This window comes from Lemur catta, chromosome 13, assembly GCF_020740605.2.
Source record: "Lemur catta isolate mLemCat1 chromosome 13, mLemCat1.pri, whole genome shotgun sequence".
Taxonomy (NCBI): domain Eukaryota; kingdom Metazoa; phylum Chordata; class Mammalia; order Primates; family Lemuridae; genus Lemur; species Lemur catta.
In genome coordinates, this window is record NC_059140.1 from 7,697,992 (window position 1) to 7,713,418 (window position 15,427).

Below are 15,427 nucleotides of genomic sequence, written 5' to 3' on the forward strand. Positions count from 1 at the left end.
ATGATTGAACATGCTGTTTATAACGAACCTTCTTTCCTAGTGACTTGTAACAACTGTTCTTATTATACCTGTATTAACAATTCTATAAAGTTCAATCCTTAAAAGGAAACACTTTATATTCTCAAAGCCAGAACAGGACTGTGGTTACCTGTTAAAATGAATAGAGTCTGGCAAGAAACACCAGCAATGTTCCTTTTGGACAAACTACTTAACCACATTCTTAAACGTACAAAAAGATTTATTGGTCTCTTAATAGCAGCTATTTTGGGGATCATTGCTGTCACTGCTTCTGCGGCCACCGCAGGTGTGGCTCTGCATCAGACTGTTCAGACCACTGAATTTGTTCAAAATTGGCACCATGATTCAAAGCAATTATGGTCTACCCAAAATCAAATTGACACTAAATTAGCTACTCAAGTGGCTGACTTACAACAAGCAGTCACCTTGTTGGGAGACCAGGTTATAAGTCTACAAAAGCAACTTAGACTCCGTTGTGATTGGAATATCACTCAATTTTGTGTTACATCTCATATATATAATCAAACTCGGTTTCCTTGGGAAAACATCAGAAAACATCTACTTAATCAAGGAAATCTGACTGAAGAGATTGGAAACTTACAACAAGAAATATTAAGTACCTTCAGTCACAAACTTAAATTGCTCTCAGAAGCTGACATTATTAATGACATCTCTTCTGGTTTAGAGTCAGCTGATCCACTTTATCATCTTAAGATCTATGGGAGTTCCACTATTGTAACTTTTGACATTATTTTAATCCTTTGCTTGTATTTATTTATAGTCTGGAGAAAACTCTGAAGAAGACAAGAATCCGGACACCAATGCCTTGCTGTGATGGCTGTCCAACTCCATCAACTTTCTTCAAAACATGGAAAAGACACCCAACCAATGTGACTCAATGGACAAACTTATCTCAATGGAACACCATGTATGGTGTCTCTGGGTGGCCCAAATGAAATGACATTAAGCAATACATTGTCCAGCTGGTCTGGGAGTGAGCTAGAATTAATATGGCTAGGCTTCACCCCTGTGCCTCACTCTGGGGTACTCCAGTGACTTGGGAGGCTGAGGCAGGAGGATTGCTTGAGCCCAGGAGTTTGAGGTTGCTGTGAGCGAGGCTGATGCCACGGTACTCACTCTAGCCTGGGCAACATAGTGAGACTCTGTCTCCAAAGGAAGGAAAAAGTTATATAACTGTGGACTTTCCAACAAGGTGTGAACTAAAATAAAATCTGAATGGACACCCACCCTCTTGGTCAACATATTAAAAATAGCTAGAATTTTGTACACTGGTATGAATAGTTATCAATAATCTATAGCTTGGAAAATAGCAAATTAGAAAACAATGTAGAATGATACAATTAATGTTAAAACATTTGTGATTTATAAATTTATACAAAGTATCCACAAGAATAAACAACAACCTGTTAACAATAGTTTCTTCTATGAATGGAGTGAGTTTGGAGGAATGGGGAGACTTTCAGTTTATAAACATTTGTATAATTTGACTTATTTTACAGTATGTATTCCTTTAAAATTAGAAAAAGAAGAAAAAGTAAGTGTTGTTACTATTTGGTAGGTGGGCAATAATTGCATTGTCATCAATATTTGTAGCATATGTTAGTTCACAGCACAAACCTGTGAAAGCCCAGAGGAAAAATTATCACAATGAAATCACACCTGCAAAAAGTAAGTGAATTATCACTGCATAATAAATGTTCAAGGTGAAAACTGGTCAGGATCTACCACTGCTCCAGCTCACTCGATAAACCCAGCACCTGCCAAGAGGAAAGGAGAAGACAGGGAAGGCCAAGCTCCAGCTACTTCCCTCCCCAACCCAGCTCCTATTTGTGCAAGTTTCCTATCATTAAATAGAAAATAGACTCAGAATGAAACATGTACCCTTGGGGATGCAGGCAGAGAGACACAGCATAGAATACAAGGTAATTGTACACACCTTAGAGGCAGAGCTCCAGGTTAAGATTCAGAATGCACCATGAACTTGTATAAAGCTAAGATAGTTACTCAACCTCTCTCAGTGTTGGTTTTCTCACCTGTTAAATGAAGATTACATGCCTACTTGATCAGGTTGATTTGAGGGCTAAATTCACTAAGGTATTTAAAAGTGCCTTCTATGAAAAGTGTTCCCATTGTTAACAAAGTAGTACCAGACTTCAAAATACACAAAAAGAACGATGTTAATGAGACCAAAGACAAGATGCCCAGTTTTCTAAGCAGCCTCAGCAGCATCAGAATAATTGAGATCAAGTAACTAGAATTGTTCACAGCTCCACTGGAGTAGATGAACAGGGGGCTACAACAAGATAAGTAGTGGCCAGTGTACAGTGACTTAGGTAGTGAGGGTGGAATCCCTAAAGACCCTGTGACACACAGTTACACAACTGGCTCCTGGGAAACAACTGTAGCAAACCAGGCAACCCAGCAGATACTCCCAGGAATGAGGCAAGCAGGGAAGGGTCAGAGCCACAAAATCTAAGCAGAAGACACCAAACCAAAGGAGTACCCAGCTCTGTGAACAGCAGCTGTGGCTGCATCAGGACTGACCTTCTTGAGACAGCCACTGTGGGACTGCTGAGAGCACAGTGTGTTTGTAGCCACGCACCAAACAGCATCGCCTCTGAACACAGATCACAAGACCTCCTCTCCAGTAATTCTCCTTTTATTATGATGGATAGTCTTATGTTACAACATCCCCATCCAACACTTGCGGGATGTTGGAAACTCCCACCTAAAGAGGGCTTAGGAAGGAGCAGGAAGACAATACCGAGGGATAGGGAGGGATGTGTGCCCTTGACCACACACACTGCACAAGCTTTACTTAAGACAAGAGAAGAGCCTTAGTATTGTTCTGTGTTCTCCCTCTCATCATGTCATGGCACAATGATTATTTTTCCTTTCCTTACAAAAGTGCCGATGAACTCACACGTAATTATTCCTAAAGAAGTAAATTCTTCACAAGGTAATAGGGTCCAATTTTCACAATCTGGTTTTTCACTTCTTTTGATAGTATCCCACATTCAAACACTGAAAAATCACAAATGAAAGCTACTGGAATCTGTACTATAAACAAGGTCTTATTTTCCTGAAGATTAACGGCCAAGTTTTTGCAGATTACGTATAACAACACGAAAGCTGGTACCATCTGGGAATCAAAAAGAAAAAAATCTGTCCCTGGGGGAATAAGAAATTTAAGGATATCAATTATTAAGAGGTTACTGCAGGCTGAAGTGCTCCTGGATGTTTCCTTTGTCTAGACAGAAAAATCCAACAGAACAGCCCAGGAGTTAAGGCACATCCCTGACTCCTGTGCGTGATAAGCTTTACGTCCAAAGCAGAGATATAATATAAAACGTGACAGGTTTCAAATGTCCCTAAAATGCTCTATATCTTTAAAGTCGCTTCCCCAAAGCTGAAACACCATCTGTTCTCAGGGATCAGGTCACTATCTGTGTCACTGAGACGCTGGCCAGTCAAGGCTGAGTTGGGACGAGGGTGATCACTTTCAAGTGTAAAAAGCTTAAACCATGATCACTTCCAGGTTGATCTTGGGGACCCTGTCCACGTAAATGGGTTGGTGAAAGTGTTCTACCACACATGCCTGAGAATTGAGGTTTTTCCTTCTGCTATCAGCAGTTCCTGGGTAACCCAATAATTACCCTCCCTCATGCCTCACCTTTCACATCTGCAAAGAAGGCATTGGTGAGGGTGACATTTCCACAAAGGCACACAGCCCATGTCACCCCCTGCAAAGCTCCGCAGTTGTTCATAGGCAGGCCAGGTGATTGATTTCCCCTAAAAGCGGATGAACTAGAGCTCTGCCTGGAGAAAGCAGGGCTCAGCAGCACAACGAACGGTGTCTCAGGCATCAGCCAGTTCCCACAGCAGTTTAGGAAAGCAGGCGGCCCCGTGGGCTGGAGGAGGTAGATGATGATGTCCAAAGACCCCCCGGCGTGGGTGGGAAAGAAAATGAAGCTGCGCAACTGAAGGTGGAGCCAGGTGACCTGCCAGGTTAAGGCAAATGCGAGGTGTACTTCGCAGCTTCACATCCCCCTCACTGCCCCGCCTGGACTGTCCCCTCTGGTCCCTGCCTGGACTCAGTCTTGAAGGGGTGGCAGAGAGCCTGCAACGAGCTGCATTCGGAAAGGACGAGGTGCTCACCACCCAGCCCCTCCCTCCAGAGCTGAGCACGTCCCCCGAGCCTGGCACATGCCGGGATTGTAGTCCTGAAGCTCCGCAACCAAAGGGCTGGGAGCGGCGACGAGACTACAACTCCCAGAATGCCGGGCGAGGCGCGCATCTCCCTACCCCTCCCTCCAGGGCTGCAACACCCCCGAGCCCGACGCATGCTGGGATTGCAGTCCTGCAGCCCCGCGACCAAAGGGCTGAGAGCTGGGAAAGGGTTACACTGCCCTGCATGCCCTGCGAGTGCACCTCCTTGCGCCCATCCTACGTGCATGGTCAGAGGAGTTTTGCCTGGCTGATGGAAACCTGGTCGTTCTGAAACCTCTCCTGACTGTGGAAAGTGAGCATAGATACCAGGGGGACCCGTCTCACCCGCATAATTGTGACACCACATCTTCAGGAGATGCCAGCTTCTGACCTGTCTTGCCTGAAGTTTGAGTCTTCACAGACCAGCTAGGAACCCAGGGGGTCTCTCAGTTTAGTCAGAGTTGCCATGGTTCTACTTGTCCTCCCCGCCCCTTCCGTCCACCCTCCACCTCCTCTTTCCTCCACCCTTCCTCACATTCGCTTCATAAGATCTGCCCTTTCCCAACACTGCCCCTTTCTTTGTCTTGCCTTTTTGGACATACACAGTACTGCCCCGCCATGTAATGGAGCTAAAGGCCTATGGGCCTTGGCAGTTCTCGGGCTTGGGAACCCAGGCAGGAAGTTTCCTGGTAAGTGTCTTATAGTGTCAGTTCACTGCCTAAAATAAAAATACCTGGTCCCTGGTAACCTGGCATTTGCCTTTTCAAAGCCACCTTTCTATTCCTCCAGACTGTAACAGATCCCTCTCTGCACCCCAGGAGCACCTCTTGGATGCCTGGGTTGGCATCATAGCCCACGTCTCGGTCAGTTCTCTCAGAGGGACTCTTCTGCCACTGTTAGAGAAAACATCACAGGGGAAAGGCCTTACCTCTGCTTCATGCAGTCAGGGAACTCAGCCACACAAGGAAGAGACCCCCTAACCTGCTTTGGAGGCCACATCCACCACTTCTGTGACTCCCACCCAAGCTGGTTCCCAGGACTCGGGTGTTCTATTTAGGACCTCTCGGCCATAAATGACAGAAGCCAACAGGACCCAAAGTGTCCCGTGATCCTTCCCAAAGCATTAGGAAAGTGTGTACTGAGGTAATAATACAATGTCTGCATTTCTGAGCTGAATAAGTCACCCTTGGAAATTCTTTTGACATCCCTTTTTAAATATCCCTTTGAAACCATTTTTAATAATTTACTGTTGAAACTTAACAGTGATAATTCTCTTAATTCATTTTTCCATTTAACTTCTCAGATTAAGTACTACACTACTACAAGCTTCTGAAACTGCATTGGGCGCAGCCTCAATTCTGTGCAGGGAGGATGTACAAGACCAGAATATCCATTGCACATCTTTCTGGAGCATCAGTTTTACTACAGAATTTGAAAGAAACAAATTTAAGTGGTTTCCAAGGTGGAAAATTAAAACTTTAAAACAAGGCTGGGGCCGGGCGCGGTGGCTCATGCCTGTAATCCTAGCCCTCTGGGAGGCCGAGGCGGGTGGATTGTTTGAGCTCAGGAGTTCAAGACCAGCCTGAGCAAGAGCGAGACCCCGTCTCTACTAAAAATAGAAAGAAATTATCTGGCCAACTAAAAAATATATATATAGAAAAAATTAGCCGGGCATGGTGGCACATGCCTGGAGTCCCAGCAACTCGGGAGGCTGAGGCAGTAGGATCGTTTAAGCCCAGGAGTTTGAGGTTGCTGTGAGCTAGGCTGACGCCATGGCACTCACTCTAGCCTGGGCAACAAAGCGAGACTCTGTCTCAAAAAAAAAAAAAAAAAAAAACAAGGCTGGGAAGTCATCTTCTTTAAATAACTGTCAGTAATCTATGCCTGATATGTCAGACTTTCTTCTAGGAAAAAACCTCTAAGGATAACCTATTTTCCATAATTATAAATAGTAAAAATTGAAAATCTTGACAAGTCAATCACAAATCCTGCCCTGTGCAAGCTACTTGGGAGCCCAGAAGTTGGAGGCTGCATTGATCTATCATCACACCACTGCACTTCAGCCAGGGTGACAGAGTGAGACTCCCCCTCAAAAAAAAAAAAAAAAAAAAAGAAAAGAAAGAAAGAAAGAAAGAAAAGAAAACTCTGCCCTGCCAGTTTCCTAAATCACAATATGTGCTTGGTATGGTTTCATTTGTATTTTTTTGAGGAGGAGGGGGGACGTTATTGACATTTTGGCTATAACAGTGTATGTTTTTTAACAAATTTGTGGAAGTTTTTGGCTATTAGTTGTTGATTTACTTTTGTACTCCATTTACTTTTTCTATCTCTCCCCTCTCTCAGACTCAATCATTCTATAGGTCTCTAAGGCTCTATTAATTTTTTTTCAATTTTTTCACTCTTCAGATAATTGGATAATGTCTATTGCTTTGTCTTCTTTTTCTAATCTGTGGATAAGCTCAAAAATAGGTTTTTTTTCTTTTTATTATCTTTTTCTTTGATTCTTTTTTATAGTCTCTATTTCTCTACGGAGGTTCCACATCTGTTAAATCATTATGAGAATATTTTTTTTTACTCTTATAAACATATAATAGCTGTTTTCAAATCCTTGTCTGCCGATTACACCATCGTGGACATCTTGGGATAGCTTCTACTGCCTGCTTGTTATTGTGTTTATGGATTACGTTTTCATGTTTTTCACATGTCTCATGAGTTTTAAAATTGTGACTATTAACTATAAATGATAGTTATAGAGACACTCTGGGTTTTGTTATAATACTTTTAAGAGTATTACTATTTTTTGAAGAGGAAGTTAACTTGGCTGTATTCAAATTTTAATACCTATATTCCCTACAGTGGGCACAGATGAAATAATCTAGTGCTTATGCATACATATGTCATATTACTTATAACAATTTAGATGCATGTTTCTATACAATGATATATAATTATTTTATTAAGCTTTTATCATTTTTGTCTGTAGAATGGTAATTTAACAAGCTACTCCACCATTACTAAAAGCCAGAACCTCAGATTTCTTTGCTTTTTCTATTTTATATAAGTGAAATTTTACACCACATATACTTTTACATCTACTCTCTTTTATGCAACATCATATTTTTGATATTCATCCTTGCTATTGCAGATACCTATAGTTTTACATTGAAATTTTTTTCACTGTGGTAATCAACACAATGGTGATTGTGGTCAGCACCACCACTGACCTGGGTCCCAACTTCTGGGGTCTCAATGTTTGTCTCATTCCCCAGCCAAGGCCAGCCATGCTGGGAGGGGGACAGGGTATATTGGGAGGCCTAGTTGAGTGGCTTCTGCCTGCCCCAGCCCCACTGGAATTTCTCTGCCCAAAAGAGACCACTGTAAAGGCTTCACAATCCTAAGGAAGGGAGTTTGCACAGAACTGTCTCTTCCTCCACTCAGTAAGTGGTCACCCAGGGTGCTATTTGGGACTAATAAGATGGGGTCTTCTCAGGGTAATTGGTGATGACACTTTGCTTCCTCATTTACATGGAAGGCTCTCAGGTCTGGTCAGGAAGGAATGCATGAGTCTCCCATATCCTTTTCTTAAGCCACCTGGAACACATATCACTGCTAACTGGTCACAGGGCTAAGAATCCTGACTGTGGTTGATTAGCAGTGTCTACAAAGGCACAGAGTGGAGAGTCACAGCAAAAACATGTCTGTACCCAGTATGCCCCCTGGAATAAAAGCTGGGCAGCCTATGTGCCCAAATGGCTCATAGAATGGCCATCCCCATCCCTAGTTTGGGCAGCCAGCCTATCCCCATGTAGTACAGACAGACGCAGCAGAATGGGTTTGGCTTCCTGAGTAATTGTTGGGCTAATTTGGTGTAGGAAGTAAGCCCCCTACCGAATCTACCCAACAGCCTGGAGAAAGCTATGTGCCAATAGGATGGACCAGCATTGGAACCAGAGAACTGTTAATTCTGCCAGTTCATCACCCCTGCTGAACATCCCAGCTGTCATCAGCACATTCCATTACCAGGGCCTCCTGTCTCCACACTTCTGACCTGTCCACAGACAAACATCTCTTTTCCTGTTAGCCCAAATTAAACATGACTGGTGATTTGTATTTTTTTTTCTTTTTTTGAGACAGAGTCTCGCTGTGTTGCCCGGGCTAGAGTGAGTGCCGTGGCGTCTGCCTAGCTCACAGCAACCTCAAAAACCTGGGCTTAAGCGATCCTACTGCCTCAGCCTCCCAAGTAGCTGGGACTATAGGCATGCGCCACCATGCCCGGCTAATTTTTTCTATATATATTTTTAGTTGGCCAGATGATTTCTTTCTATTTTTAGTAGAGACGGGGTCTCGCTCTTGCTCAGGCTGGTCTTGCACTCCTGACCTTGAGCGATCCACCCACCTCGGCCTCCCAGAGTGCTGGGATTGCAGGCGTGAGCCACCGCGCCCAGCCTGATTTGTATTTTTAAAGTAAACTTTCAGTGAGAAAGAAGGTAAAACACACACTCATGGCTGTCCCAGTACCTCTTTCAACCTTGCCATTTTCTCTGGCCCCCATCTCCTGGCTTCCACTTTTCACTGATGAGCAGACCCTGTTTAGCATGTTTTCTTTTGGGAAGATTTTAAAATCTTCTGGAACTTTTTCTATAGAGAGGAAAAAGAAGGAAGAATAAATTTGGGCATAATGGGGACTTATGAAAGTTCAATTGTCATTTATTTGAGAGTCAAAGAGATTCAAACTGCCTGGTCCACTGGACTCCTCTGAACCCTAAGATCTCCATAGGACTAGACAGGGAGCTTTGTGGAGTCTAAAGTACCTTCCTCTTGGATGCTGATATGCCATATTGACTTCTAATTAACCCCAGTTCTGGGAATGCCTCTCAGATTTTTACTTTATCAACTCTTCCTAGTATAAGAGCACACACTACCATAAATACTGCCCTTAGGTCAAAACAACCTTGATGTTATGATACAAATTACAGGCTATGATGTATATAACATTGGCATTTTTGTCTTTTCCTGGAAGGTCAACTTTAATTGTTCTCCACATGAATATGTGTACCCTTTTCATATAGTTATAAGCCCTGTATCTGGGGTGTAACAGCATGGAGATCAATCTGTCTTATTGCCACCCATGACCATGCACCTATCTATCTATAAATTCCATAATAAATCACCCTCTACTGACAAATGGGATTTGTCTGCCTCTTCTTTGGTTTCCTGGCTCCTTCTGCATTTGAGCATAACGTTGCATTTATGGACATTTTACAAAACAGAAGAGCTAGTCAGGACAAATCTAGTAACCAAAGTGTGGGCAAGAGGAAGAAAGTATTGGAGTGAAAAGTATGGAGTGTTACTTCTCGTCTATTTGGGGTGATGTAGCCCATTTGTGAGATGCACACCAACCACTGAGTACAGGGATGCCCCTAAAATTCTAGAGGGACTAAAGAACTTGTCAGTAGAAAGCTGTATTACCCTTAAGGTAAGGAAGATCACCATGTGGCATTAACAGTGGATTGGGCATTACTAGGAGCTTTGCAAGTGGTCACAGAAGCCAGTTATCAGCTGAGATGAAGGTATAAAAGCTAGATGAACAATTACTGTTAGAAAAAGATATGAAAACCTCCACATCTATGTTACCAGTTAGCTTTGTGGATAAGTTTGAAACTCAGAAGATGCAGTTGGAAAATCTATCCTGGTGTTTTGTGCAGCTTGAAGGGTAGAAGCTGCCTTAGCCTAAAGTGTGAGCATGTCCATCTTTTTTCAACAATTTGAAGGATAAGAAAATTATATAATTACTTTAACTGAATAGGTAGCAAGTGAAAGGACAGGAATTGTATGGGGGCATTCTGCACCCTGGAGACATGAGATTTGTGAGAAATAAATTTAACATACAATACAGAAACTAAATTTGCTTTGAGAATTTGTGCAGTCTAGTTTGCTTGTAAATCATCAAATCTTGTGAAATTATGTTTTGATCCATTATTTCCATTTTTTTCTGAATATAGGCACACACACACACAAACACACATGCATTTCTTCCTCTATAGTTCTCTTACACAAAGTTTGTTTTTAGCTCAATATATTGTATATTGCATTCAATGTAAATCTAAACAAATCATCTCTATGTGTTCAACTGGCCCAGGAAAGGGTCATGTGCAAAGAAAACTATTGGGTAAAATTTTATGAATGATGATTTTGGATTTAAAGGTAAGATTTTGAATTATACTTTCATATAATCTTTATTGGAACCGTATCAACATATATACATATACAACCTTTTAGATAGAAGTTATCTTCACTTTACTGTGATATCTGTGAAGATGTTTTTACTTCTATTACATCAAATAACATTCAAGGTTTTTATGTCCTCTATCACATCAAATAATATTCAAGACTTCTATTTGATTCTACTGTAAAGATAATGTCAGTCTTTTAACTAACTGGCCAGTTTTTGCCTACTTAAGGAGCAATTGGTAAAATGATTGATTTTGAAAACTTAGAATGTTTCTCTCTTACTTTAATACAGAAGAAAAAAACTAGATTACATACCGTATACTTACCTGCATCATTGTTTTATGACTCAAACACAAAAAGTAACTTTCTCTACATTTTCTTAATGTATTTTACATTTGCCATTAAACTTTCATGGAAAAATTGATAGTAATCATATTCACCTAATATTGAAGGACCCCTCATAGCTCTGTTGCAAAGATAACAGATCACATATTTTCATATAAACATTAAGAATGAAGGCAAAGCATCAACTAATTTGAGAATTACATTAATATTTGCATTTGAAAATTACAAATACTATCAATACAAAGTACCCATGGAATATAATTGTACCTGTCTAAACATCAATATTCTTGCTCTTTTGAAAAATATGATCAGATAAATTATCTAAGTGCTTTGACTTCACATTATTCTCTACAATAAATACTTTGGGTTAGTGTAAAGTCTGAAAGTGTGCTTTAGTTGTCACTTGTATGAAATCCCCTAATGCACTTATACTTAAGTTTTTATTAAATACTTCCATGCGTTTATTGCACCTGTAAAGTTTCTTTTTCTATGAACTCTCTAGTGATTTCTAAGTTGTATATTTGGGATAAAACTCTTTTCACACATATTATGCCTATAGGGGTTCTGTAGTATGAATTCTCTGATGTTGAGTAAGGTGTGAATTACAGTAAAAGATTTTGTCACAGTCTTTACATTTGTAGGGTTTCTCTCCAGTATGAATTCCCTGATGTTGTCTAAGGCTTGAAGACTGGGTAAAGGATATGCCACATTCTTCGCATTTGTAGGGTTTCTCTCCAGTATGAATTTTCCGATGTCGTCTAAGATTTGAAAAATGAGTGAAGGCTTTGCCACATTCTTTACATTTGTAGGGTTTCTCTCCAGTATGAATTATCTGATGTTGAGTAAAGTATGAACTATGTCTAAAGGATTTACCACATTCTTTACATTTATAGGGTTTCTCTTCAGTATGAATTTTCTGATGTCGTCTAAGATTTGAGAACCGAGTGAAGGCTTTGCCACATTCTTTACATTTGTAGGGTTTCTCTCCAGTATGAACTACCTGATGTATTCTAAGGCTTGCTGACTGGGTAAAGGCTATGCAACATTCTTCACATTTGTAGGGTTTTTCTCCAGTATGAATTCTCTGATGTCGTCTAAGGCTTGCCAACCGGGTAAAGGATATACCACATTCTTCACATTTGTAGGGTTTCTCTCCTGTATGAATTCCCTGATGTAGTCTAAGGCTTGCTGACTGTGTAAAGGATATGCCACATTCTTCACATTTGTAGGGTTTCTTTCCAGTATGCACTACCTGATGTATTCTAAGGCTTGCTGACTGGGTAAAAGCTTTGCCACATTCTTCACATTTATAGGGTTTTTCTCCAGTATGAATTCTCTGATGTTTAGTAAGGTATGAACTATGGCTAAAGGATTTACCACATTCTTCACATTTATAGGGTTTCTCTCCAGTATGAACTACCTGATGTTTTCTAAGGCTTGCTGACTCAGTAAATGATATGCCACATTCTTCACACTTGTAGGGTTTTTCTCCAGTATGAACTACTTGATGTCTTCTAAGGCTTGCCAACCGGGTAAAGAATATGCCACATTCTTCACATTTGTAGGGTTTCTCTCCAGTATGAATTTTCTGATGTCGTCTAAGATTTGAAAACCGAGTAAAGGCTTTGCCACATTCTTTACATTTGAACGGTTTTTCTCCAGTATGAACTACCTGATGTATTCTGAGCCTTGCTGACTGGGTAAAGGATATGCCACATTCTTCACATTTGTACCGTTTTTCTCCAGTATGAATTCTCTGGTGTTGTTGAAGGACTGAATACTGAGTAAAGGCTCTGCCACATTCTTTACATATGTAGGATTCATACTCAGTATAAATGTTCTGATGTTCAAGCTGTGAACTCTGGTTAAAGGATTTACCATATTCTTTACATCTGTAGAGGTTTTCTTCAGTATGGATTATGTTATGTTTTCTTAGATTGGATGACTGATTAAAGACTTCCTCACATTTATAAGGTCTGTGTGAGTTTTCTCCAATATGAATTCCCTTAGTTTGAGAATGTTTCCCTGACTGGACAAAAGCTTCTTCACATTCATTACACTTGTAGGAATACTCTTGAATATGGATATCCTCATGGCTAATAAACTTTAAACATTGATGAAAAACTTTCGCACATTTTTTACATTTATACTGGATCTCTGGATATTGAGCTTTCTGATATTTCTTAGAACATAAGACTTGGTTCAAGGTTTTTTCAGGTTTATTGCATTGATAAATTCTCTCATCAACATGAATATCTTGGTAATTATTTAGGGTAGAGTTCTGGATAAAGGGCATTAAAGTTTTATTGGATATGTAAAGTTCTTCCCAATTATCTATTCCCTGATCTTGATTAAGCAATGATGATTGGGTAAACATCTTATCATACTGATCACAGTTGTAGATTTTGGCATCTGATGGTATTATTGGTTCGTGGAAGAATAATAAGGTTTTAATGATGGGCTCATCAAATCGGTCACATTTAGAAATATTCTCTTTAATTTTAAATCTCAAGTCATCAGAAATATTTGACTGAACACTGAATCCAATACTATATTCTAAGTCTTGGGTTTCTCTGGGGCTTTCAAGAGACTGGTTATTGCTTCCTTTCACATGTAGTGCTGAAAAGAAATACAGATAGAGTGTAAATGACATGCTGAGTCCAGTGAGAACAAAGATGAATAACTATTACAGCAACAGAGAAACTGCAGAACATATGGAATTCATTATGGAGGGTAAAGATTAAGGAGTTTTAACAACAAATAGACAAACCATTTTAGTGGGAAAATATATAGAGTACTCCAGAGAAGACATATCCTGCCAGCAGTCTGGAGAAGTGCCCTGAATATGTAGTATGGTTGTATGGAGCTAAATTTTTCCTGAACAAAGTCATTCTCTAAAGGATAAAATAGGTAGTTGTTTTTTAAATGATACAAATCTCATTAAAAATGAAAATATATCAAAGAAACTAAGAAATATAGTCCAATAAAAGGACAAAAATATTCAAGTGACCCTAAAGAAGTGAAGATCTATAAAGTAATGTTAAAAATATTTAAAATATCTGTCTAAAAGATGCCCTATAGCTCAATAACACAGACAACTAAATAAAAGGAGGAAAGCAATGCATAAAGAAAATGAGATTATTTATAAACATATTAAAACTAAAAAAAAAAAAACACACAAAAAGTATGGAACTGAAAAATAAAATAACCGAATTTAAAGATTCACTAGATAGAGTCAACACTAGACTTGATATAGCAGATAAAAACTAGCAAGCTTGATAATAGGCCATTTGAAATTATAGTCAAGAAAACAAAAAGAAAAAACGAAGAAAAGTGAAGACAGCCTGAGGGACTTATTACCATCAAGCATGCCAAAATATTCCTAATGAGAATTCTATAATGAGAGAAGAGAGAAAAATGAGTAGAGAGCTTACCTGAAGAAATAATATCTGAGAATTTTCTAAATTTGAGAGAGAAAATAGCATAAAATTTAAAGAAGCTCAACCTACTCTAACTAGGAACAACACAAAAAGACCCAAAACAAGACACATTATAATTAAAGATTTAAAAGTTACTAACAGAATCTTGAAATCAGCAAAAACAAAACAAACAAACAGAAAAGTACTTGGCATGTATAAGGGTACTCCTATAAAATGATCAACAGATTTTTTAGCAAAAAGAAAACATTGCAGGCCAGAAAGGTGTAGTACGATACTTTCAAAGTGCTACAAAAAGGACAACTACCAACCAAGAACACTATTTCTGGCAAAACTGTCCTTTAAAAATTAGTTAAAAAAAAAAAATTTCAAATATCAAGAAATCTTAAAAAATGTATACTCAAGAGATATACCCTGAACAAACTTCTAAAGACAGTCAATTCTTCACATCGAAATGTAAAATATTAGCCACATGGTGATGTGAATACATAAAGTTCTATGATAAATGTAATTATATGCATATATAATTTGGTATTCTGTGTTATCGTAACAATGGTAAAATACTTCTATTAATAATTCTGCTACATATTTGAAAAGACAAACCCTTAAATAACCATAAATTTGTGTTAACGGATACAAAATGTAAAAATATATAATTTGTGACATGAACAGAATTAAATTGGGGATAAAAAAAGGCAGGGACTTTGAATGGAATTAATGTTTTCAGCTTAAAATTGTTTATTATAACTTTCAGAAATTTTATTTAATATCTATGGTAACCACAAAGAAAATATCTATAGTAGATACACATCTCAATGCTCCTGGGGTGTACAGAAAAAAAAATTAACAGGAATGTAGTAGATACACAAAAGGAAATGAGAAAAGAATCAAACCATGTCACTACAAAAATCAACAAAACACAAAGAAAGACAGTAAATGAAAACAAGAACAAAATTCCTGTAAGACTTACAGAAATAAATAAAATGCAATAGTCACTCCCTTTCAGTATATACTTTCCACATAAATGAATTAAATCAATCATATTTTGTCTGAATAAATTCAAGGAATAAGATCCAAGTCTATGCTTTCTACAAAAGAGTCAATTTAAATATAAGAACACACATAGACTGAAAGGAAAAGAATTGAAAAATAGTAGTGAATGCAAT

At 39.2% G+C, this 15,427-nt stretch overlaps 1 protein-coding gene across 3 annotated transcripts in view; it reads right to left on the bottom strand.

Moving 5' to 3' along the window:
* Window positions 1–10,389: 10,389 nt before the first annotated feature.
* The window catches only part of LOC123649459 (zinc finger protein 708-like), a 56,498-nt gene continuing 51,460 nt past the window's right edge, over window positions 10,390–15,427 (bottom strand). For all 3 annotated transcript variants that reach the window (XM_045567614.1, XM_045567615.1, XM_045567616.1), the window contains one exon: window positions 10,390–13,443. In XM_045567614.1, coding sequence (XP_045423570.1) covers window positions 11,378–13,443 — 2,066 coding nt within the window. In that variant the 3' untranslated portion in view covers window positions 10,390–11,377. The remainder of the gene's footprint in view (window positions 13,444–15,427) is intronic.